The sequence below is a fragment of the Callospermophilus lateralis genome, chromosome 13, assembly GCF_048772815.1.
Source record: "Callospermophilus lateralis isolate mCalLat2 chromosome 13, mCalLat2.hap1, whole genome shotgun sequence".
NCBI lineage: Eukaryota > Metazoa > Chordata > Mammalia > Rodentia > Sciuridae > Callospermophilus > Callospermophilus lateralis.
In genome coordinates this window covers 28366902-28393565 of record NC_135317.1, presented here as the reverse complement: position 1 = coordinate 28393565, position 26664 = coordinate 28366902, and the positions used below count along the sequence as shown (strand labels likewise).

At 43.5% G+C, this 26664-nt stretch overlaps 1 protein-coding gene across 9 annotated transcripts in view; it reads right to left on the bottom strand.

The window, feature by feature from the left end:
• Window positions 1-26664, bottom strand: part of Celf2 (CUGBP Elav-like family member 2) — a 502138-nt gene that overhangs the window by 27347 nt on the left and 448127 nt on the right. For all 9 annotated transcript variants that reach the window (XM_076832242.1, XM_076832240.1, XM_076832238.1 and 6 more), the window contains one exon: window positions 20936-21070. In XM_076832242.1, the coding sequence (XP_076688357.1) occupies window positions 20936-21070 (135 nt within the window). The remainder of the gene's footprint in view (window positions 1-20935; window positions 21071-26664) is intronic.

Sequence of the window (26664 nt, the reverse complement as noted above, 5' to 3'; positions counted from 1 at the left end):
AAAGAATTGAAATGAAAAAGTCACCATAGGGTTCAATATTAAGTATGAAATGGCAGAAAAATGAGTGAATTTTTATATTTATAGATACTGTACATTCTGAGAGAAAAAGAAAATGAACAAGCTCAGAAATATGGCACACCATTAAGCACACATATTCATACATATAATGCATATACTGAAAGGAGAGAGAAGAGACCAGCTAAAATATTTGAAGAGGTAATGGCTTATAATTTTCCAAATTTGATAAAAAAAAAAGAATCAAAACATTCAAGAAAACCAATAAACTCCAAATAGGATAATTTCAAAATGCTGTATACCCAGGCACATGACAGTAAAAATGCTGACAGTTTTTACTATCTTGAAAGAAATAAGAGGAAAAAAGATTACTCATGTACAAGGGAATTCCAGAAGTTTCACTGCTCACTTCTCAGCATAAACAATGTCGGCTTACAGTAGGATATATTCAAAGTTCTGAAAAGCAAACCACCACCACCAACAACAAAAACACCCTTATCAATTAAAAATTATATCCAGCAAATGAAGGAGAAAGGAAGATGTTCCTAGATGGGGGGTGGGGGGGATAAAATTCATTGCCAATAATAGACCTTCCTTAAAAGAAATAATGAAGTTCTTCAGGCTGAACACAAGTGATTCCAAATTGCAATATAAATCCACACATTTAAAGAAAACCCACCAAATATAAGCAATTATGTAATTATGAGAATACAATTGAAGTTTTCCTCTTAACTAATTAAAATTTAGTTGACTAAAACACTTATATGATCGTATTGGTTGGTGCATAATACACTGAAATGTACATATTTGACAATAACAGCACAAAAGAAATGGGTGGATGCCACTGTATTGGTGCAAGGAGATACACCAGAGGGTAACTTGAATTTGCAGGAAGAAATAGAGAACTAGAAATTGTAAATAAGGTTCCACATGGACTCTGTAAATAAAATATGTACTTTCTCGCCATTCTTTTAGTTTATTCAAAAGACATAAGATTTTATAAAGTAGTAAATATAGCACTATGTTATGGGGTCTTTAATATATAGAAACATAATATGTAAATAAATAATAGCAGAAAAAGGTAGGATGGAAAAGAATTACATAGAAAGAACATTTCTATATCTTGCTGAAATTAATATAAACTGGAAGTAGCTTTTGATATGTTCTATGTTAGTATCCCTAGAATAACTACTAAGGAAATAAATTTTTAAAATATTAAAAAAATTATTGAATTAAAATTTTATACTAGAAAATATTTAATTAATGTAAAATAAAACAATAAGGGAAGACTAGCAGACACGAACACAGAAGACAAGAAGTAAAATGGCAGGCATAAATTCAACCAAATTAATTTTTTTTGTACTGGGGATTTAACCTAGGGGTGCTGAACCACTTAGATGCACCCCAAGCCCTTTTTATTTTTAATTCTGAGACAGGGTCTTACTATGTTGCTTAGGGTCTCACTAAATTGCTGAGGCTGACCTTGAACTAGTAATCCTCCTGCCTCAGCCTCCTGAGTTTCTGGGATTATAGGTGTGCACTACTATGCTCAGCATAAGTTCATCCATATTCACAAAAGCAGTAATCAAAAAGCAGGTATTTTCTTAAAAGCATTAATCATATAACCGCATTTAACCATAAATTCCAAATAAGATCCAACTTTGCTGACTAAAGGAGACACACTTAAGAGTGTCTCACACTTATATCTTTATATAAATAGAAAAAAACACATGCTTCTCTACTTGTAATGGGATCATGTCCCAATAATCCATCATGAATTTAAAATATTGTAAAGTCAGAAATGCACCTAACCTACCCAGCCTACCTACCCCAAGCTTGGCAGCATGGGACATTGTGGAGGACCAGGGCTTCCCCTGGTGACCATGTGACTGGCCAGGAGCTGGGGCTCACTGCTACTGCCCAGCCCATCCGAAAGTACTATGCCATAAGGTGCTAGTCACGAAAGGATCAAAATTCAAAATCTGAAGTACGTGTTCCACAGAATACAGACTACCTTCAAACCATTGTAAAGTGAAAAAAGACTTATGGAACTCTCATAAGTCTGTTAAAGGATGGAAAATCACGCATCATGCCAACCATAACCGTATGGTGCTCAGAGGCCATGCTAATATAAGACTGATACAGACTTCATGGAAGTTTTGGAGGAAAAGACCCAGTCAACTTCTTGCATTGCAAAGGAGCTTAATATGCTGTCATGGAAACCTACGTTTCATTAGGGCAAAGGAAAATCACAAGGAGTCTGTCCTGACAAAATATAGCTAGTAATATAGTCAGTGCAGGTGCGCAGTGACTGTCGGGAAATGCTTATTTATTCAGGTCTCTGTTTTTCTTTTCCTTCATATCTAAGGGAAGGGAATGAAAAAGAACAGGCTGAGGAGATGAGATATTCCTCACACAGCACAAAAAAAGGGAAGAACCACCAAACTGCCAACCAGAATGAGGTGTGGAAGGGAGGACATTGAGACGCCAGATTCTTTAAGAAGCATGACAAGCTCCTGTTGTTGTCAGACAGCCCTGAACTTGGCTGCCACTCACACCACTGAGGCAGAAGCAGGTGCCAAAGCATGAAGATCAATAGCTGAGAAAGGCATACCTTTGTCCTAGTGGCCTGTATGAAGGACCTGCCACTGTGCTACTGCCTGGGCGGTCACTGAAATGGCTGGAGATACCAAATGTATGGTAGGGCTTTATTCTCCATGTCTGAAACTTACTTTGTGCAGAGACCTCATTATAGTCTCAAATCCTCTGCACTATAACGTGGAAATGTGACCCTGCTTCTGATCCACGGTGAGCAGCAGAAGCACCATGGAGGCCTGGTCATTGCTGAGAAGGGCAGGAAAAAGGGCCCAGTTTGGCCCCACAGCTACTGAGAAATGAGCTGTGGCTCTACATAAGTAACTCAACTACTTCCTTCCAGTGGAATCTTAAAACCAATCACTGGAGGTAAGGTTGTAAGGACAGAGTGCTTGGACCCAAACTGTTCTTCCAAACATCTGCTTCATTGCTTTTTTTTCTTGGCGGGGGGGGGGGGGGGAGTACCAGGGATTGAACTCAGGGGCACTCAACCACTGAGCCTCATCCCCAGCCCTACTTTTTATTTTATTAGATACAGGGTCTCACTGAGTTGCTTATTAGCACACTGCCATTGTTGAGGCTGGCTTTGAACTAGAGATCCTTCTGCCTCAGCCTCTCAAGCCACTGGGATTACAGGCATGCACCACTGCGCCCGATACTTCATTGCTTTCTAATGGATGCTTAAAAATAAAGCATCTAACTCAAAGTGTTATCATGAGGGTTCAGTAAGGTGGTCTGTGTGAAGTTGGCACAGTATCTGGCACTCTTTGGAGATTGAAATCTTCATCACTTACTGGAGACAGGACTATGTGGGATATGTTTCATACAGTAACCCAAGAAAGTTTTCTTGACTTTTCAGTGTGAACAACTTCAGTGATTGATGACGTCATGACGCTTTATCACCTATACCTCCTAGCAAATCATAGCAAGGACCCAGGTACCAGGCTCGACGCCCCTCTTCCTATGACACCCACACCAGGAATCAGGAACCCACTGATGCTACGTGCTGTTGCTCTCACCCAGAGAAATATAAAGCCATGGGAAGGAGACTTGTCAGTGGCCCCCTGGCTAGTGTTTCATACAGAGGTGAGAGAAAGAAGCCGAATGACCCCACAGCTGGTTGGGCTCACAGGTCATTGTTATGGTTTGGATGTGGGATGTCCCCCAAGAGCTCATGTGTGAGATAATACAAGAATGTTCGGAGGTGATATGTTCAGAGCTATAAACTGATCAGTGGATTAATCCACTTGAATGGATTAAATGGATGGTAACTGTAGGCAGGTGGAATGTGGCTGAAGGAGGTAGGTCACTGGGGGCATTCCTTTGGGGTTTATTTTTCTTTGTACCTGGTGAGCAGATTCCTATTGCCATATACTGAGCTGTTTTCCTCCACCACACCCTTCTGCCATGATGTTCTGCCCCACTTTGGGCCCAGAGGTATGGAGTTGGCCGGCCGTGGACTAAATCTCTAAAACCTTGAGCCAAAATAAACTTCCTCCTCTAAGGTGTTCTTGTCAGATGTTTTGATCATAGTGACTCAAAGTGACTAAAACACTCATGGATGACTTCTGAGGTCCTTCAGATCTATAATGTAGTTTTGAAGAAGAGGGTGTGAAAGTGGTACTCTGCCTCTTTTGTGGACAATTCACAGGTGTAATGGTGAACAGCAAGTTGGAGAGAACTCCTTAAAGAGACACGTAGCTCACAAGCACGGAGCAGGCCTAGGTTTGGGGGCTATGGGAGAAGTGGAGGCTTAGAAATGCAGCAGGCCCATTTTGTCACTGATAATAAACAACACACGAATTTGAGGTCTGTTTATGTCTTTGTTTCCTATTTATTTAAAAACCCAGAATGACTGGCTATACTCATAGTTCTGAACATATCTTCTCACCTCTTACATGATTCTTGGAAGACCTGGTAGAAAGATGAAGAGAAGGTGAATAATAGGACAGAGAGTAATTAAAACTGAGACTACGAAAGGAACTAGACGCAGTGGCTTAAAACAAGAAGGTTCCATGTACTCTGCGTTACTGGACTGTACTTTGAAAATTCACTTGAGCCTCACATGGAAAAAGATCTCTCAACTGCTCATCTAATTACTTTTAAGAACCATCTGAATTTTAATAAGCTGTTTAAGCCAAAAGAAAAACTCAAATTTTTTATCATGTAATTTTTAAGTATTTGGTTGAGATTGCTTAAGAGTTCAATAGATGCATGATAGAGAAACAGACAGGGACAAATTAAAGACCACCAAAACACGAACTTTCTTATTCCAGTGTTGGCACACTGGCAAGAGGCTGTCTTGAGTAACTGCATTTTGCCCACCTAAAACTGCCTTCAGTCTCCACTGGGAGCTGCATCCTTCATTTTTTTTTTTCACTGAAACTATTTACGAAATGCTCAAGGAGCCTTTCTGAAGGTGGTATAGAAATGGTGGATCGTAATCACTCAGAATGCCTCTGTCAGTAGAATGCCACTCCCTCCCCACTAGGGTTTGCAGAAGCAAGCTTGGAGGATGCGGTGGGGGCAGCAACTGTTCACGCTCGCCGGGATCATCTGCCATATGTTGCATTTGTCACCTGCTTTACCACTGTTAAAACCTATCTAATGGCCCAGAGATGTCCTGATCAACAGGCTAACCAGGAAAGGAAATGCACATGCAGCGACTGAAAGCCAGGCCTTCACTAGCAGATACAGCCTGCACTCTCTGTGAAAACTGTGGGGGTGTCAGAGCGTGTGTGGAGCGAGGTGGGCAAGGGAGGTTGGTGGTGAGGCCATGCCTACTCTGAGCTGGTCACAGAATTTCTTTGCTCATTTGACCGGGTTAGTTCATTGTTGGAAAAACAACAAGTGATCCCCAACACCAATCCCAACAGAGAGGACAGGATGGGTTCTTTCTCCTCAGCTGTGGTCTGTCTTGGGTGAATAATAAATTTATAAATAATAATAAAATAATAAATAATTCTTTTATCCAGAAGAGTTTCTTGGCGCAGGTCAAAACTGTAGGTCATAGTTTGGGTGCCTGCATCATCTGGCCCCTTCCTACACAGGGTTCTTAAAAAGAAAGAAGACAGTGCTAGATCACCAGGAATAACTACTGTCCAATATCTCAAACAGCTGAGTGCTGAACCCACCCAGCTAAGTGCAGCTCCTGGTTTCTTTTCCTTAATCCCTCTCAACAATAATCATATGTTTGTTAGATATATTCTTTCACTGCACATGGGATCTTCCCAGGCAGCCTGAGAAAGAGACAGGAATCCTTTCCTCCATACCCAAGACTCAGAATGCTCAATGGACTGGCCCAGTGCACACGTGAGGGACTCAAAGGGAAGCCAACGTTGTAGCTGTGTGCAGCATTGTAGCTCTGTGCGTGGCCTGCATGGGGAGGCCACATGGCTTCTGCCATTTAGATGTATGACAGTTGTGGTGCAGACTTTCCTAAATCCACAAAGATGGCAGCATGAGAAGGACTTGGCCCGACATTGCTAGCTCTGAAGACGGAAGGAGGAGCCAGGAGCCAAGTCAAGTTAGTGGCCTGTAGAAGTTGGAGAAGGCAAGAAAAATGGGTTCTCCCCTAGCACCTACACAAGGGAGGCTGCCTGCTGACACTCTGAACAAACCCAGTAACTCTTCTGGATCTTTGATGGACAGAAAAGTGAGATAACAGAAATGTGTGCTGTTTGAAGCAACTAGGTTTGTGGTCACTGGTCACAGCAGCAACAGAAAACTATATGTTCTCCAGTTTACTCCAAGAACAAAGCTACTGTCTTTTGACTGTTACCATGTACTAGCTATTATTCTAAGCACTGTACACATATCATCTCATTTAGTTATCCGTAATCATCCTGTGAGGTAGAGCAAGTCATGGAAGGTCGCACCACTGTAAGCGGTAGAGCCAGGATTTAAACACAGCCGACTGGCTCTAGAGAGCGGATATCATGCTGATATCGAACTGAACATCCAACTTACCTCCTGGATCAATCTTGTGGCTACTGCAGAGATTGATTTATAAAAGCTGTGAATTTGAAGTCATCCAGATACACCTTTGATTATTTGGCTCTGTTGCTTCCAAACTGTAAGACCTCTGGCAATCTGCCCAATTTAGCTGATGCTCGGAATTAATCAGAGTGGGAGTAACATGACCTACCTCAGAATGGTTGTGAGAATAGAATGAGGTGGCACTTATGGAGAAGAGTTGGTGACAGAGAAACATTTAGTGAGTCTCTCCAAATGGGGATGTCTGGTCATTCTGTTCTCCAAGGAGAAGTGGTTTTTCCATTTATCTCACAGCACCTGAAGATGCAACATCCCCTGCTCCCCAAGAGACAACTACATGGATGATGACAAATTCTGCAGCTTTTATTATTACTCTGGTCAACCGGAAAGGTGTGGGGGCACAGAGTCTCGAAAGTATCCAGAAGAGGGTGACCAGACATGAAAGTCAAGTTGAATGAGAGACAGTTTCTTTAGCCCAGAAAGAAGACCAAGGGAGGGACCAGTCTTGACATCAAAAAGATTCTTTGTAGCTCAAGAGAGCAAAACTGGGATCAGCTGAGGGAAATTTTTAAAGAGGCAGATATCAGGTCAATATAAAGGAGAATGTCTGGGAACCGGCAGCTTCTAAAGTGAGCCAAGCCGCCTCAGGGGAGCTTTGTTCCTGTTTGTGGAAACAAGAAGGCAGAGGCCCTGGAGAGTCAGACATCAAGGGGTTTCTGCAGACCCCTGGCTAAGCGTGGTGGCCTCGGAGGGCCCATCAACCTACTTTTGAAAAGCTTATTGTCTTTACTAGTGCCAACCATGATGGCTGCTTCTGGCAGGGACATGAGGACTCCAAGAAGGCAGAACTTTGTGAAGGGGTCAGTCTTCACTGCCCGCAGTGAAACTGGGAAACGTGAACACCCAGCTCTGTTAGAGTCCGAGGAACAAGGAAGCTACAAGCCCCATCATTCATCTCAGTAGCTCCTAATCTCTTGTCCCGGGGGGGACAACCATCCAGCACCTGCCATGCTGAGCACACCCAACTTAAATCCTAAGTGACCAAACCATGGAGAAAAATGATGAAAAAGGCAGACTGGTGTCAACTCCCTCCAAGCCATGGCCAAGGGTTGCTGAGACAACTCTGATGACCATTTGGTCAGAACTGTTGTTGGCTTGGATCAGTTGCCATACTGCTTCTGGGGACACCGTGACCACGTGTGAATTCCATGGTGAAAGGTCATTTCTTTTTTCTCCTTCAGATTTAGTGAAGGCCCTCCTGCACTTATTTCCTAGGCTCACCAAGCCGCTGAGCTGAATCCCTGGTTGTGGGGCTGAGGAATCTGACTTCACCAAGCCCTCTGCTTCTTTTCTACACTCTTGTTTGAGAACCACTGGCTTCAGGGACGTCTGCTGCAGTTCTATCAATTTCCTTTAGGGCAAGGTATAAAATTTAGCTGGAGGCATGAGAAAGTGAAAGATTATAGAGAGAGGTAAAGTTTGACTTGTGACAGGAAAGGAGGATAGTTATACGAGGCAGGTAAAATACCAAATAAGAAATTATGGTTCTGTTCTACATATTAAACAAACAAACAAACAAACAAAAACCCAAGGAGCAGGATTGTTGCCTGTTTTATTCCCTAGAACCTGCAAGAGTCATTGACACAGCAGAGGCACTAACTATGCATTCGCCGAGTGAATGAGTGGAAGGAGATTCTACTGCAGGCCGAGGCAGGTAGATGGGCCCCCTTATCTAGCATGCTCAGGCTGAGGCCACTTTGACCAGGCAAGGGCTCCTAACTATACAGCTGAAGCTGGGCTCAGCACAAGACTTATGCTCTCTGCAGTCATACCACAGAAAATGTGCATATTATTAAAACTATACCTGATGAAGCCAGCTGCTGCCTTGGTGTCTCCTGAACAAGGCCAGAAACACCCTTCCTTCCTCAGATGTAACTCTTAAGCAGGAGTGAGTGACTGGATCTCCACTCTCGGCTCCCAAGCATCTACTCCTATGCACAGGCAGGAGCCAGAGGCAGAGCCAAATCAAAGGTCATCCTTGATGACTCCACCTTCCCTATCACTTGCTCTGTGATCAGGAACTGATGGAATAAACCTACATTTGTCTCATTTGTGAGAAGGCTGGGTGAGGAACTGGGTTCCTAATAAGGGGTGAGGCTGGCTGTTGGCACATACAGCAACTGGCTATCCCTTCACCCTCTGAAGAGTCAGGTCCACAACAAAAGGCAGAACAACTGGCCATCAGGGGACTGTCAACCACACCTTTACCACCTCCTCACTTCAACCTCTTCCTACATGAAGAAATCCCCCTGTCCTTTATCCACATATTTGCAGGTCATGCCTAGCGTAAGTCTATCCCAGAAAGGACCTTGCTTTCTAGGGACCAAATAAGTTAATTTTCTCATCCAAACTTTCCTCCCCTCTTTCCCCAGACAGCAAGAGATTTTTCTTTGAAGCTGCACAAAACAACATTAACAGAAGACGGCAAGAATGTGCCTTCAGTGCATTCATTAACCACTTCCCACAGAATAATTAGATAGCGAGAGCATAGTGGCTTTGTGGTTGAGGAAATAAAATAACTGTAAACACAGAGAAAATTGCCTGTATCCACCAAATATACTCAGGACACAGGAGCCTGCGGTTGCTGTTTTGCCTCAGACGAGCTTGGAATCTGTATTCCAACAGTGCAGGAAGATTGTAAGGAGGTAGAATAATTATGCAATGACACGGGCACTATCATTATTAACTAATCACAACCCTAGGGCATTAACAAAATGCAGAGTGTCTCTTCTCCCATGGGGCCTAATTATTCTACAGTAACCACACCTCTCATTTTAGTTTATTCCCTAAAAGACTTTTTATGGGGAGGGAGAAGGGGAGTGGTGTCAGAAAGTGCGGACGAAGGTTCTGAGCTATGTTGATCTCCCTCTTCAACAGTCTAATAGAATAATACATCTTACCCCATAAACATCTGCACCACTATTGTTTTCAATACCCACTTCCAATTCACAAGGAAAGTGGTAAGGAACTTGCTTGATGTGACATTGGCCCCGATGGAGCATTACTGGTGTCCAGAATATTGGTGAAAGGAAAATTCAGGGTCCAGAGGACTAGATTTTGACTTGTAATTACTTTTGAGGCTTTTTATTCCATGATAGCAAATATTTTGAAAAGTGAGAAACTGATATGGATAATATATTTTTTAATGTCCAAAATAGTTGTACTGTTTTCTTCTCTTCCAAATGCTTGTTGGAACTCTTACTAGTTAGTATTTCAGAGAAAGAAGTCTACTTCATTAGCTGCCTATAAACTGGGGTACCTTCAGTATCTGGCCTTATTGTTTAGTATTTTTTCCCCGTCCCATGAAGACACACTTAAGAAAAAAAAGTATAATTGGGCACCACAAGTTTCACAGAGTCAGTTTATGTATACCCAGGTCTAGGAAGTCTGAAGCAAAGGAAAGAACATTGAATCTGTTTTTTACTTCTGATGTTTTGATTATGATTTAGCAAAATAAGAGTGAATAAGAGTGTACCCCTCTCTTTAGCTGGCCCAGGTGTTTATTTTTACAGATGTTATGGACAGATTGAAAAAAAAATGCTGATCTCTTCACAAGGTTAGAACACGTAAATAGAAAAGTCCAGAAATGTAATTCTATTGCAATTCTTCATGCTCTGGAATGTTTCATGGCTTAGTGGAAATGACTATCATCTCACCTACTGCTAATGACCTGTACTCTGGACAAACCATTTACCCCTGTAGGCCTGTTTTTCTGGTCTGGTTCTGGAGAGATTATTCTGAAGACCCCTTGTCCCTATAAAATCTGGGAATGCGATCAGGCTCTGGCCTCTGCAGAGAAGGCATGAGGAAAGCAGGCCCATGTCATCGGCCTACCTGCCTGAAGCCTGGCCTTCCCCAGGGTGAAGGGAAGGCTTTCTAGGAGGCAGATTTTCCTCTGCATAGAAGGATTCCAAGGTTGGCCAGGGCAAGAGGTCATCCTGCCCAGTCTTGGATTTGGAAGGCCAGGCTGCGGGCTCCTGGGCTTCCACATACACTTCGCCTGAGCTGTGTTTCTACCGGGGGCCAGCACAGAGCACACATGGTGTGGCTCTCAGGGGCCTCGGCACCTGACCCTGATGCTGAAACTCTGCCTGCCATGGCCATCTCACTCTGCTTGATCCAGTAGTCTTGTCTTTAATAAGGAGGGGCACTGGTCCTCTGAGTCACATCTGAGGCACTGAAAGGTTCACTGCCACCTTGGGCAGCCAAGCCATCCTCTCCATGCATTTACACCCTCCATGTTCGGAAGTGTGGGAGCTGTGTTTCTCCAGAGGCAAGAGATTCAGAGAAAAACAGCTTTGAGTTTTAACCTAGTCTACATATCTCCAGAGGAGCAGTGTTTAATATCTTACCAAAATAATGAAATCTTTCCCATGATACTTTAATATTGTCTCTTAGAAAAAAGCAACTGCAGACACTTATGTATGTGTATATAAATATATAAATTCACATAAGTATATATCATATAAATGTTAATATATCAAGAAGGAAAGTGAAACTAAGCAATTCCATCTCACAACTCAGAAAATTAAATGACGTGCTCCAGTGATTCTTGGTCAAGATATTTACATTCTCTAGAAAAATAAATTTGTGATTCCTCTGTTACATTCTGTAGATGAACTCTCTCTTAGGCTTCCATCCTGGGTGTGAACCTTGCTTGTTTCTAGAGGGAGGTATTTAGATTCAGAACCTCTATCGGACGTGAGCGCCCTTCTGTCTTCATTTCCTGGCATCTCCCCAGGCCTGCTGACTTCTTCCTATCTGCTCAGAAGCTCAGGTATTCTTTTTTTTTTTTAATGATTAATAGAAGATTTATTTAATCGAGAATACAGTCACCATTGCCAGACTTAGTCTGAGATGTTAAATGCTGGGTCTAATTTTTCTGGGTGAGTCTTTTCAGACCCACTCTCTATCACCTCCTGAGAGTGGGTCTGAAACTGGGGTGGATGTTTGCTGATCTTGTAGGTCCCACCAGTCAAAGTAGGATCTTCAATGAGCCGGTGGTGGCTGGGTTCACTGTACTACAGCAGGTACTTCATTTAAGCCAGGGTCTTTTTCCACTTGCCTTGCTGGGTCTTGGAGATAAGTTGTATTTGGCTGGGTGGGCAGCAGGGATATAGGGGACAACTTATACTTTGAAAGTAACATCTGGGCCACCTGCTGCACAGCTACACTTGGATTTCCCTCTTTATGAGGTTACATTCCATTTAGTTGGCGTTTCTTTGGGGTTCTGCACAACAGCTCACTTTCTGTGCTGATTCAAGGGAGAGGGGGAGAGGGAGGGAGGGGGAGAGAGAGAGGGAGAGAGGGAGAGAGGGAGAGAGGGAGGGAGGGAGAGAGGGAGAGAGGGAGGGAGGGAGGGAGGGAGGGAGGGAGAGAGGGAGAGAGAGAGAGAGAGAGAGAGAGAGAGAGAGACAGGGCCAGGTGCTGCAGTTGGGGGTCCTCCCATGTGAGCTGTCTGGCCCCCAGTACTGCCCTTCCCCTGCACTGTTCCCCTCTCTGTGGGAGGGGGCATGCAAGTAGGCTTGCTTCCATCTCTCCAACCTGCCTTCCCAGCCTTCAGTTCTCACCTCTTACTGGCCTCTGTATTCTGTGTTTTTTTTTTTTTTTAAGCCTAGTAATATGTTTGTGCTTTCTCTGAAACTGTCTCCTTCTTTCTTAGTAATCCTACTGTTTTAACACTTTGAAAGTCACCAAATTTCATGAAAATTTTCTCTATAATTCCTGCCTCCAGTCCTGTGCCCCTTCCCTAGCTGCCCGCAGAGCTGAGACATCTGCTCCACCTCTGCAGGGAATAGCCACTGGAGAACAAAGCAACCAGCTCAATACTAACTTCACATGACTCTTCTATACCCTCACTCTCTCCAGCCCCTTCCTCGGTGGCCTTGCTGACACTGCCACCCAGAAAGCTCCCTTCCACCTCCTGGTCTGACTGTGTGTCTCACTAGTATTAAATAGCAGCCAAGGGCTCACACACCCAGTCCCCTTCTCAGCCTTGTGGATGACTCCAACACAGTGACCTAAGCTTACGTTAGCCCACCTTGCCTCTGCAGTTGAGTCTCAGTCCACCCTTCCAGCTGGTGTCTCTGGGAAACTTGCAGGTGAGACTTCTGACTGCTGTTGGGTGTATGTCAGTGAATGGCCTGTCCGGTGGTGTGGGCTTCAGCTCAGCACATGCCAAGCAAATCATCTTCTATTACAAATGTTTCCTTCTCCCTCCTCCTCTCTCCACTAGTGAAAACACTATTCCACTGGTCACCACACTGAATATGATGCGGTTTTCCTTCACTTCTTCCTGCACATTTAATCAGTACATAAGTCCAGTCACTGACATTCTTGGGGTCAAAATCCTTAAATGGCTCTTCATTACCTATGAAATAAAGCTTCTTAGCCATGGCTTTTTAGGTCATCCGTGTTATTACTTTCCAAATATCTCAAGCTTGTGAAAACTGAGATGAATTTCCATTTATGGATTAAATTCTGTTTCTGTATGTTGACGTTTGAGATCTTTTCCCCCTTCCATTCCATTTCTAAAATCTGTGAAATCCTACCAGTTCTTAAAATTTTGGCTTAATTGTCAACTCATTTATTAAAATTCCTCCCATTTCCTCAGGACAAAATCTCTCTTATGACTGATACTGTGCCCCTCACCTGTGTGACAACTGCTGACCAACTAGATTTTACATGTTGGTGTATTTTGCTTACTTTTGTATGTGGCCATTGTATAGAGTTTATAGCAGTTCCTGAGACTAAAACTCAAAGAAATAACAGTTTCTATTTTAATGCTTAAAATTTTTCACAAGTCCTTGTATTATAACTTCTGAGAAGTTGTGACTAGAATCAAGTTTTGTTTTCCCTCCTAATGTAAACACCATTAAGCAATGAGTGCATACTTTTCGCCAGTGCCAGTTTGCCTGCCGTGCTTCTGCAAGTGGTTTTATCAGGCAGCAACATGGATAATTTAGTGGGAATGAAAATCTCAATAATTGGTTGTACTGGACAGAAAACATACCACTGAGCTCATACGAACGTCACAAAGGGATTTGTCATGCATCTGCTACACGATAGGTGGCTGTGCAAAGTGATACTTAAAAAAATGAATCACTGCAACTATCAAAGTAGAGTCCAGTGCCACTAGAAGCAAAAAGAAAACATATAAAGAATGAGGGTCCGTGTCTGTAAATATTACAAAGCCCACTCAAAACAAAGAGCGATGTGCTAAGTGAGTGACAGCCCTGAGAATGCACGACAGGTTCTGTCCACCCACAGGATGGGAGGACCTGGCAGGCAGAGCCTGGGGAGAGGCGGAACCTGCCGGCATCAATCTGAGTGTGGGCTTGTGGTGAAATATAAAACACTGTCCTCTCAGCTGTGCAGCTTTATTAAGCTTTAAATTAGTTCAGGACTATTAAGAGACTCCAGTCTGCTCTAGGTCAGGGGCATCTCATAAACTGTGGGCCGCAGATCCACTGTGTGAAAGTCACTGTGATGGCAGAAGCAAGGACCCTCTGGTATAGGAGGATACTGTAATGAATTAGAGAATTAGCTGTGCCTCTGACTATTTTGACCAACAGACTTATCGTTTTCTTGATGATAAGTGAAATTTAAAGGTGATTCCACATCAAAATTCACAGTCCTGGGAGGAGGTTTTAAAACTCCCCTGGTTGGGAAGGTACTAACACGCTTTTACCCTCCTTAGCAGCGGATGACCAATGGCAAAGAAATGAGCACTTACTAGAAAGACACATATTCTCAACTATTTGTTTAAAAAAGATCTCTGCTGGAGCGGTGTTGCATGCCTGAAGTCCCAGTGACTTGGAAGGCCAAGGCAGGAGGATCATGAGTTCAAGGTCAGCCTCAGCAACTTAGTGAGGCTCTATGAAACTTAGTGAGACCCTGTCTCAACATTAAAAAATAAAAAAGGGATGGGGATGTAGCTCAGTGATAAAGTGCCCCTGGGTTCAATTCCCAGTATAAATAAATAGATAGATAGATAGACAGACAGACAGATAGATAAATAAATAATAAAAAAGATCTCTGAGTTAAATGTTTAAAAACTTGGTTTTCATTTAATGCTTCTGTTGAAAAGCCATAGAGCAGAAAGTTCAAGTGCAACTCTCTATGGCAAACCCTCTCACTTCCTGGGTCTATCCTGACAAATCTGCTCTAAGGGGAGATGTTACTCAGAGCACTTTGTTGCTTTAAATGCACAGAAAAAACACGGAATGTAAATAAGAGGAATAAAGAAGAAGGTTCTTTCTCCTCCTTACCTCTGTCCAGTTCACAAAATCTAACAGAGGTAGGAGAAAGACTGGTTAAGAATAGTTTTTTTAAGGGTACAGATAGTATAGTTTATACTTCAAGGTTATTCAGATTACTTCATTGATTCAACTGCACAAATAAATATCTCAGTTTATTAAATGGTTTGCTTCTTCTCAACAGAAAACTTAGAAAGGTAACTAATGAAGGGGAAACTGCTCACTTTGAGACTGACTGATTTTCCCTGAAAACAAGCAGTGACAAAAGATGGGTATAAGGAGAAAAAGGGGCAGGAGAGACTTCGGGTATTCTTCACAGAAATTACTGGTTCCTGAATTAACAAAGTGCCTTATATTTCATAAGTACAGTACAAATAAAAGTACCCTGAGAGGCCCTGGCTGCACCTAACCTGTGTGGGAATGCCAGGGCTCTGCAGAGTTAGCCACGCACAGGAAGTTAAGGGTGCTGGCGAAGGAGGAGCTGTTGTGTCATCTTTCAAAATTCTCCGTTAGAGTAGGTGGTTCTTTTGAAAATGAAGTGCCTTTGATACAGGATGCTTTCTTATTCTATATGCTGACATCAGAACATTTTGAAAGCCACTCTGTGAGATTGTTAATAAAAAAAAAAAACTGCTTCATATGACTTTGTCCTAATGTAAGTTAGCATTCATTCATTCTTCAGAAGCCTGTCAGAACTGAACATTCACATGGAAGTTGTGGCTGTTTGGATTCCTCAGGAACTCGATCATGGAGTTGGATGTGCTGGTGCATGTCACAATCCACGTGACTTGGGGGCTGAGACAGGAGGCCAGCCTGGGCAACTTTGCAAGACGCTATCTCAAAAGGGCTGGGGTGTAGCTCAGTGATAGAGCACTTGTCTAGCTTGTATGAGGACATGGTTGTGAGGTGGGTTTACTGACTCTGTCAACATCACTGTGATGGTCTCAGGTGCCTTCTTAAGGGTGCACTGTACTAGAATGAATAGCTCTCCAAACTCTAGTCTAATCTTTTCATTTGGCTATTCCACTGAGTTGTTAATAATAATAATAAATAATACAACCACCCTTGCAGGCCTGTATGTGATGTGTTGCTCCAAAAGCGGTGGGGATTGCAAATAAGCCACAAGATACAGCTACTTTAAACGCTCACTTTCTAGAGAGCAAGAGAGAAGACATGCACCCAGTGGCTATTGTGCAAAACTACAGGATGAGTATTTTGGTGAAGGTGTGGTGTGCAGAGCACACCGGCAGCGCAGGAGCATGGGATATGGTTCACAGGTCACCTACTCCTGCTGACACTTCCCTCTCTCCTCCACCCTCAAAAAGCTCCTAAGGGTACTTCTTAGAGTGTGTATCAAAAGTACCAGCTTTAGACCTGTACCTAATCTTCCCAAGAACAAGCACTATCAGCTAATGATGTGGGAGGTTTCACGAAGAAAGGGGACAGAAGACATCTAGGTAGAGAAATCCACCAACATGAAGGAGGGAAGGCTGAGTGTCCAGGGGATGAGGAGGGACCAGAGTGTGACTGCTCCAGGCAGGCCTTGCAGTTCTGATGTGGAGGAGTGAGTGGATGAGATAGGACTGGGTCACCCTGCTCAGGAGTGTCTTTTCCCCTGGTCCAGACCAAGGTGAGTTGAATACAAGGGTCTGAATGGGGAGTTTTTGCTTTCCAGCAGTGGGCAATGTGGACAGAGGGCAGGAGCTTAGTTGGAGGCTATTCAGGAACTCCAAGGGAGTTCAAGTCGGTGTCAACTGGGAGGGAAAGGATGTTCACAGGGAACTGGCTACTCTATAGACTGCTGCTGAGCCCTGGCTGGCTTTGAACACCCAGCTACCAAGTTCCATTGGTGACTGAAATCACAACTGTAACAGGTGGGGCATGGTGCGATGACCTGGTCAATGGAGGAAGAAGTTTAGTCTTGGACTTTCTGAGGTTGAGGTATCACTGCAGTAGACTGAAGGAGAAGGTTCAGGAATGAGTTATCAGCCACTATCATGTCCACATAATGCAGGTTCTCAGATGACCTAAAGGTGGGCGATAAAGTGTCCTATAAATGAAAGGCTATAGGATGACTCTGATGTGAATTCTTGTTTCCCGCTGTTTATGGGAACTGGCTCTGGTGACAGGTGTGCCAAAGGGACAGTATTCACTCACCAGTTGTCACCATGTGAGGAGGGCAGGAAAGGTCTGAATCACATTAACAGCACCCTAACCGCCCTTTCCCTGGAACAGTCCAGAAGGAATCTGCAGCACTTCCCAAAGGAAGTAGGGGACACCTTGAAGCTGGGAGAAAGACGGCCAAGAATTTAGAGGGGAGAGTAAAGAGGCCGCGATGGGAATGGAGCAACGCTTCCCTGCATTTTAAAATGCCTTGCGCCCCTGAAGGAAATCACCCATTATCCTGAAGTGCGCACTTGTCTGAGTCTGCACTCACAGAAGCATCTGGAGAATTTTAAAACATCTCTTTCTTTAAAAAAGAAGATAGATGGGCTGGGGCTGTGGCTCAGCAGCAGAGCACTCGCCTAGCACGGGCAAGACCCTTGGTTGATCCTCAGCCCCACATAAAAATAAATAAATAAAATAAATGCACTGTGTCCAATTACAACTAAACAATAAATATTAAAAAAGAAAACAGGAGGAGATCAGCAAAATCATGTGGCACATGAATACACTATTAGGTTTTAGACAGAAAATGCCAAAGAAGGGTTCACATGCAGTAATGGTAATGTTCTCCTGCAAGCTCTCAAAATGACCAAATGACACGTCTACAACACATCGGGTGGAGGCAAATACTGCATGCCTCCCGATATGCCTTCCTCTATAAACACAGAGACACAGACCTCAAAAACAGGTTCAAAACTGGGTAAGGCGCTACGACCCAGGAATTAATTAACTAAATAGGAGAGTGAAGTAAACAAAGGAAAAATTATCATATCAAAATAAAAAGACAAGAAACACGATTAAATTAGGCTTCAAAAGACCCATGAGAAACTCATAAAAGGCATAATATGCACTTACCTGGTTTTTATTCTTTCATGATTTAATTTCTAATTTTATTCACTACCATCTGATAATTGCATGTAACACTTATTCTAACCATGGGCAATTTAAACTATTTTAATTTTTATTTCAAGGCCATGAGACAAAGGAACCTATTTATTGCCTAAGGGGATTTTTTTTAACAAAAATTAAAGCTTAATCTTTCATGTTTTAAAGCCAAGACTGTTTAAAATCATTTATAATAATGCTGTAGGGAGACTTTTTCTGGATATGTAAAAATGAAAAGATAAATTTACAATTATTTAAAAAAATTAATAGTTTGGGGGATTACATTGTCCCTTTCCTTTCTAGATGAATTTGTCTGAGCTTCAGAGACATTTAAAACTAGGGTAGAACCAAGGCATGTGTAGGATGAGGCTTCCACACATTTCAGGGTGACTGGTACAAATATAAGCCCAGTTTATTATTATTTAAAAACTAAACGAAGGTATGGCTTTGGGAATGGCTTCCAATCTCTTTTCTTTCATAGGAAATTGCCCGGATGAAGGGGAGAGTTGTGAATTCTACTAACTATAATTTTTGTCACTTTGAAAAAATCCCTGATGGAAATTAGACAAATAAATTTACTTTCACTTAAACCAGATTTTGTTTTTTTTTAGTTACACTTAGGAAAAAATAATTGAAATGTAGATTTAAGTAGTTTTTGCTGGTACACTTCAGGATTCTAATGAAATACTTTGACTATTATACAAAGGATTCCTCAACAGAGAAGAGAAAAATCCCTTTCAATGACACCTTAGGTAGCAGAATTTGCAAAGGGCAGAATGTAAGAGTGTGGGAAGGATGCTTTGCTAATGCTGATGTCTGACTACAGCAGAAAGATGGAAAATCTGTCTCCAAGTGTGTTTTCTTTTTCGCTCTGGTCTCAGGGAAAAAATCTGAGTTGCCAAATATTTTAAAAATTTCTTTCGGACACTCACTCAAGTCATCTTCCGAGGATGAGCACCTGCATCTCAAGATGGCTACAGCAGATTCACCATCCTCACTACACTAATGGGAAGGCTGTGGGCCCTTCGCATGGATCTTCTTCTCCCTTCTGGCTCTCCCTCCTCCCTCTGCTGGGCACCAGCCCTTCAGGCTACTTTATTTTCAGGCCGAGCCCCCCACCCCGGCATTGATGCTTGCTTAGTTCCCTGCCTGAAGACCCCTGGGGCTTCCTTCACTACATTCAGGTTTCTGCTTAAATGTCATCTTTTGAGAGAGGGATCACTTCCTTCAATCCCTTCGCCCTCTTCACCTTATTCTGTTTGATCCTCTTAAAAGACCTACTTAGCACATATATATCATACATTTATTTGCTTATTGTGCAGGTTCCAGAGACTTGAAGGGCTCCTGAGAGAAGGCAGGGCATCTGTCCACTGCCACATCCCCAGCACCAGGCCAGTGCCTAACACTGTCCAGACACCTTGTAGATATGATTTACATTATTCATATTATTAAATTAGTTATTAATGCTGATCAACTACATCCACTTTTGTACTTAGCTTTTTTAAAGTGGTAAGTCTTCTAGCTTAAAATACAATAAAATGCACATATGATACTCTGTGCTATTTTAATTATTTCATAGTCCTAATATGGGAAGAGAAATTCTTAGGTAGTAAAATATCTTGAAATTTGATTTATAAAACAGATAAAATAGAGGCCAAACTTTGAATCTGTTAACAAATGTTTCTTAAAATGGACCATGAAAAGATTTCTCTAAGTTTGTGGACTGCATTAAAGATATAGTTTTGTTTCTTAAAAAAACTGACTTATAGTTGATTTTTCAGGAATACTATCAAGGCATAAAATGAGTCTACACATAGTAACCATGGTCAAATGTTTTTAAGACATTTTAGAGAATGAAGTCACTATAGCTCTCTGCTGTTACCATGAGATTTTCTGCACATTAAGGATAAATCCACCAGATTCTCCTAACTATCCCTTAGGTTTCTCTGTCCAAGCCACACTGAAGGTGAGATGTCTTAGACAATGTTTTATAAAGACCAAGGGCTGCTGTTCTCCCAAGCGTTACAGGTACAAGGAACGTACGTCACTGCTCCCTGAAAGCCTAAGAAAGCGGTCTCCGGTGAGCTGGAGAAAACCCTCCTGTATTACAGTAGAGTTTAGCTGCTTGTTTGGGCACAGCTGATAGAGGGTCATGGGATTTTCAAAGTTAGAAGGAGGCTTGGAGATGGTCCAGGCCAACTCCTTCATGTGAGATCATCTATCAAGGTCTAGAAAATTCAGAGAAGAAAAGCCAGGTAAACATTCTGCTTTTTTTTTTTTTTTTTTTTTAAAAAAAAAAAAAAAGAAAACAAATCATGGTATCCAAGCAACCACATTATATCTGCCTTGATGAAAAGAAAAATGGCACCTGCTTTTGAATAAGGCAACAAAATTCGTGAGGAAGAAAGAATGAATTACATAGCCCAGAATCCAACCATAAATGAACAACAAAGATGTTCCTTGTTAGATTATGGATTTTAAAATCAAATGTGAAGGATGGACCTGGTGTGAAACCCAACAGAAACAATAGGGATTTTGAGATTTAACAGAGTTTTTTAATTGTTTTTTTTCTCTTTTCTTTCCTTTCTTTCTTTTTTTTTTTTTTTTTAAAGAGGACTGGACAAAAAAGTAAGCCTGAGAAACCGAGGTTCCTCACAGAGATGACTTCGTGAGGGCCGAGTAGACAGTACAAATCTTTTTTGAAACAAAATGAATGTGTGAGAACTGCTATCCCAGTGGATTCTCTTACTGAGAATTTTCTTCATTTCATCCTTGGAAAATAAAAACATTCAAGTTTTGTTTTTTAAAATAAATAAATAAACAAATAACCTAGATGTCCAGTGCCAGTCTCCTGGTCCTGTCCTGGTCATGTCTAGCCTCACCCTTGGCACCTGGGCACATGCAGAGCTGTCTGCCCACACTCCTCCTGCATCACTGCAGGGAAGGACCCTTCCACTCACCGGGGCTTGTGAGGGCGCCCAGGGCACTGCTTGTGGTTGAGAGAGGGTTCGCGTTGGTGCTGGTGGCTGAGGTCTGGGCTGCGGCTGCTGCGGCAGCCAGCGTGGCCAGATTCTGTAACTGTAAAGCATTCATGCCTGTGGGGAAAGAGAAACGTATCATTAGTGATTGTCCAACTTCCCCAGCTTCCAGATGAGAACAGGCTCCCAAGGTCATCAGAGCAGGTGACAAGAGCATGTGCCTGTGTCACCATGCTCAGAGATCTCTCAGTGTTATACATAGCCACTCCAGCTGTGGGAAGCTGGTCTCTGTTCCTCTTCTCAGAGGATACTCCTTCAGTTATTTAGATACCATCTTCTACTCCTAGAGTCATGGTACTAAGAAAGAGCACCTGCGCTCTATCCAGGAAGTTACTCAGCCGAGTTACCTCACTGGGGTGCTGCCTGCCCTGACTCAGGACCTGCTCCCTACTCCCTTCTCTCCCTGCGGCAGGGATAACTAGAAGACAAGAGAGCATTCTGTGTTGGCTGCCCACAGAAGGGCCTTTAGACTGGCAACTTTAAGACATAGTTGTCAAGAAAGTGAGATCTGGGCATGGATAGCTGAGAAGCACTTTATAGTCAACTCTCATTCCCTAAGTTGACAGGTGCATGCATAAGGTATTACAGAGGAAATTACAGTTCATTGGTTAAATGCTCTCACCCTGAACGTGAACCAACATGGGTTATAATCCTGGCTCTGCCACTTTTCCAGATTGGTGATTCTGAGCAAATTACTCAGTTTCTCCATTTCTTGGTTAGTGAGTGGACATACTAACCATACCTGAATTCAAAGGGCAGATTAAATAAGATGATAAGTGCAAATTTCTCTCGCACAAATGTAAGTAACCAATAAATGTTAGCTATCATTGTTACTGCCACTGAACTTTTCTCTTCATTTCAAATATGAACTCAAAAAGATGCTCATAGTAGGAGCCCAGTATTTGATGAATAAAAGAATGAATTAAAATGGCAGTGCTTTAATAGCTTTATTTGTAAAATGTTTGTATTTTAAAGGTATTTGTGTTTAAAAAATTAGTTTAAAGATCATTTTTAAAAATATGCTATTTTTAACTACAGTGACTTTCTGGCAAGTAGAAAATTAAGGAAAAAACAAGGAAATGAAAAATTTGTGAGCACGAGGGTGGGATCAGCTGAGAGACCTGGGGCAGTGACCTAAGGCTGGATTTGGGTCAGGTGTCCCTGCTACAGGCAGTTTCAATGTCTTTTCTACTCCCCCTTCAATTTCTCAATCCGCAGGCTCTCTGAACAGTCCAACTACTTTCCATGATTGGTTTCACAGTAAGAGAGCACACAGGCGAGAAGCAGGAAACAACGCCTTTCCCCTTATAGAGAAGAATTCTAGAGAGAGAGAGAGACTGGAGTTCAGTAATCAGCTTAATTTTACCTTCTTCTCAGGCCTCAAAACTAGATACTTAATAAATGTCTCTTGAGCAAATTTAATCTGCTTTAGGAACAGTTGCCCGATAGCTGATCCTGTATGTGTTGGGGGAGGTTGCTATGGGTGAGCGAATGTTCTAGCAACACACGAGAGTAAGCCCCTAGCCACTGGCGTGGCACTCTCAGAATAAGCATGAATTAGGCATTTCTGTACTCTTCTGCCCCTTACATCAGGGTTTGCTTCCACTCTGAAAATGATCCAAACGTCTTTGTTGCAAAATGCATTCTCATTTTGTTAAAAACGAAATTCTTATCTTCTTCCAGGAGACATTCAGACCTGGTGGCTTAGGATGAAAGCCAAGCACCTATTTTTTAAAACCTACTTATTTGGTGGGGATGCTTAGAAGCCAAAACACAAGTATTGTGGAAACCTGTGAATTTCCTAAGAAAAATTTAGACTTCCTTCCAGTAATGCAACTGGAAACAAGGCTCTCTCTTGTTGCCTCTGATCAAGGGTTGAACAGTGTCATGTTTATGGGAATGCAGGTGTTCAGAAGCTCAGGTCTTCTTTTTCAGTCTTACTTTAACAAAATGGAAATGGAGGAAGTTATGGCAGCTGCCTGGCTTCAGTGCAGAAGCACCTGGACCCAAGGAGGGCTCTACTTCCCCAAAGCAACATGAGTGTACCTTGACTGAGGGCACCAAGAGCTCCCAGGCCCCGGGGCTCTCAGTGAGGCACCTTGCAGTGATCCCACCATCCCTGGTGACTGACTGATGTTCCCTCTCCTATTTTCATGATGGGAACCAGATGACCAGACTAAGTCACCATCAGGAAAAAAAAAAAGAAGAGGGTTGGTGTTGAAGTAAAAACTAGAACATGCATCTGGCAAAATCAACGTAAGGCTGAAGCATGACTCAAAGCTCAGGCCGGAGGGGTCCTCCTCCAGGACATCTGTGACCCTCCCGAGTTGGGCGCCACCATACTGGAGCTAGAAGAGCTGTATGATGGCCTGGCCAAGCCTGCTCCTCCAGGTTAGAGACATCAGGTCCTTGGCCAAGCACAGCCAATGGCAGCAGATCCTGCTGCACATGGTGCAGATGTACAGTCCGTGTGTCATCTGTAAACTCTCTTCTACTGAGCCGAGATGAAGAGTGAAAAGCTGAGGCCACTGTGATCCCCAGTGTCTGAGGGATTTGAGGGAAAAGGTAGAGGGGAGGTGTTAGAAAGAACTAGTAAGGCAGGAGGACGTCTGCCTGTCCACTGTTCACCCGGGCATCCGTCTTCCACCCAGCCAGCACTTAAGTGGCCACCATGGGCCAGACCCTGTGTCAGACATTGAGGATGGAGTGGGAATAGGACAGCCAGTGCCCAGGGAGGCTGCTGGAGTTTAGGGCAGGGAGAAGCCAATGACTGGGGGAATTCCTTATGGTTCATCAGTTTCTGGAAATAGGCCCAGATTCAGAAGCAAATTCTCGCAAAATCTCATTTGACGGAGATGCCAGAGAAGTATAGGAAAACACCGGCCAGTGGGGGATTCCTTCCTGCCCCTTCTCTGCAGTCCCGTCATGGTCTTGGGTGACAACCCATTGGGCTTTCCTGATCCCCCCAAACACCACTCCCAAATAAAAGTGCTTAGTACCACAGAGGTGCGGCAGGGCAGCTGATCTGCCAACTTTCCAGATGGGACCCCACTCCCAGTGGTAACCCCCACATTTCTGCTTTTCTCAGTGAGGGCTTGGCAGGGACATCCTGTTCCTAGGGCTTGGAATGCACAGAATTCTCGGATGGCAACAGTGACACTGCCACTCAGCAGAGGTGGTTGTGCTGGTGTTGAAGCATGCAGGCTCCAATCTCAGATGCCCTGGGTTTAAATCAACCCAGTTCTGCCCACTACTCCAACCAGACCACCTGCAGCAAATTGGTTCTGTGCCTTGGGGTTCTCAATGGCCAAGTGGGATTACAATGGAACCCACTTCTTGAGGGTCAATACATGTAAACGTCCAAGAAAAATGCCCAGTAGTTGTTCAAAGAGGAAGACTCTTGGCTAGACTGGTAACTGCAGTATTACCTCAAATAATGAGGACGGTTGTCATGAGGATAAAGCAGGTGCGGAATGGTGCGGGGTTTAAAAGGAGATGTGGCCGGGGCACTAGAAGTCAACTGTAACCTGCTTCTCACACTCGCCCAGAGTGGGCTTGCCACCATCCAATGCACTCAGCCCATAAAGCTGCCAGGGAAGGCCTGTTAATCCAGCAGAAGCAAATTCGAGTCCTGGTGAGTGGGAACGGCAGGCCTGGGAGAGAGTGTCTTACAATCCTGTTCTCCACTCAATTATGGTGTCTGAAATCCAGGGACTGAATTAGATCTTCATTAGTAGCTAAGAACTGAGTTAACCAGTAACCACTTTGTGACTACACACTGCATCTTGCTCTCTAAATCACTGAATTCTTAAATTTCTTAATGTGATTCCTTTTGCATCCATTACCAGGATCCCAGATGCCAGAGACCACTGGTGTCAAGTGCCCTGGTGAACCAATGGACCCCTGGCCTCTTCTCCATACTGAGGCTGTTCATGCTGCTTCTCCCACACAACTGGGGGCCCTCAGAGGGATTCAGGTGGTCTATGAACTTCCTGAAATTTTATGAAGGGGTGTGTGTGTGTGTGTGTGTGTGTGTGTGTGTGAAAGAAAGAGAGAGAGAGAGAGAGAGTGTGTGTGTGAGAGAGAGAGAGAGAGAGAGAGAGTGTGTGTGTGTGTATGTGTGTGTGTGTGTGAGAGAGAGAGAGAGAGAGAGAGAGAGAGAGAGATCATATGCAAAATGATTTTTATGATAGACTGTAAAAAATAAAATGTAAAATAAATCTAGACAACCTGAAAAAGACAAAAGTCCTAGCAGGAAGCCATTCGGTGACAAACCTAGGGTTGGGACAGTGACTATGTGACAGGAAGACTCAGGAAGTGATAGCTGAGGAGTGATGACACAGAGAACAGGGGAGGAGGAGGAAAGGAAACAGCCCCTTCTCCCATTCAGAATAAAGACACCCACCCATGCACCCAACAGAAGCAGCCCACCACATCAGATCTTCTCCAGGCTTAGCTGCATTTCTGGGCACAGCTGAAACTCAGGACTTGAGCAGAGCCAGGATTTCACAGAGACCACCTATAAAATGGAGTACCAACCTGGCAGAGGCCGCCGGGTAACGAAGGCGCCTTTTCCCTCTGCCCAGTGTTCTTGTGTCTGCCAGGCAGAGGCCTTCTGCCTACTCTCTAGCTCATCCCTTGTCAAGGACATTCCTGAACCACCCCTGGTCTTCCAAATGCTACTGATGTCAGGGAAATGATTCTGGGGGAAGTGGAAGGAGCCTGGGACGTTTCTATTGGACACAGTGCTTCTGAACCCTTCAACGGCAACAGCGTATGTCCGTGGTGACTGACATGCATCCACAGCCTGGGAGCCTTCACCTGGGAAGTGGCATCTCATCATCCCTTCCTCCCTAGGAGGAAGTCACTGCCCCTGTTATGGAAACCATGTGGGCCGCTGGGTCAGGACAGGCTCTCCGAACCTTCTCTAGTGTCACCCTGCAGGCCTGGGCTACCCCAGACCCTGAGCCTGCTCCCAGGAGTGAGCTGCCTCCTTTTCTCCTTCTGCATTATTCTTCCCCAGGGTCAAGGCTCCACAGGCCTTGGGGGGTGGGGTGGGGGGGCCTGTTCCTGCTCATTTTGGAACTCATATTTCTGGTTCCTATTTTCTTCTTCTTTAGGGCGTGTGAGTTCTCCTCGTCCTTTCCCTCTTTCTCAGCTCCTGTCACAGGCGCCTCCTCATTTTCCACCCCCCCAGTCACACTTTCTCTTACTCCTACATAATCACCATGAAAGGGCACCAGACGGAGAGGCGCCTGTCACCCTTCCGGAAGCTCATTCTGGCTTGGCAAACAGCTAGCTTTTCTGAGAAGAAAAACTGACATTTAACTTCACGAAGCACTCTGCTCCGATGGGCACCCCTCAAACCAGGGGCAATAAATGGGGTGACGAGACATGCAAAACATTTGAAATTTTAGGAAATCTAACAGTGAGCTGCTTTGATGATGGTAAAAGGGGGGAAAAAAAGTTGGGAATACAGGGATCCACTTTTCATTCATTACTTAGGGAAAAAAAAATCCTTCTCCAAACGAAGAAATTATGTACAAAACAGATGCGCAATATGCCTACTTGAAACATAAGATTTTAAAAAAATTATTTATAAGGAGAAGGGCATGAAATTTTAATTTAATGTTCACCTTAGGTAATTTTGT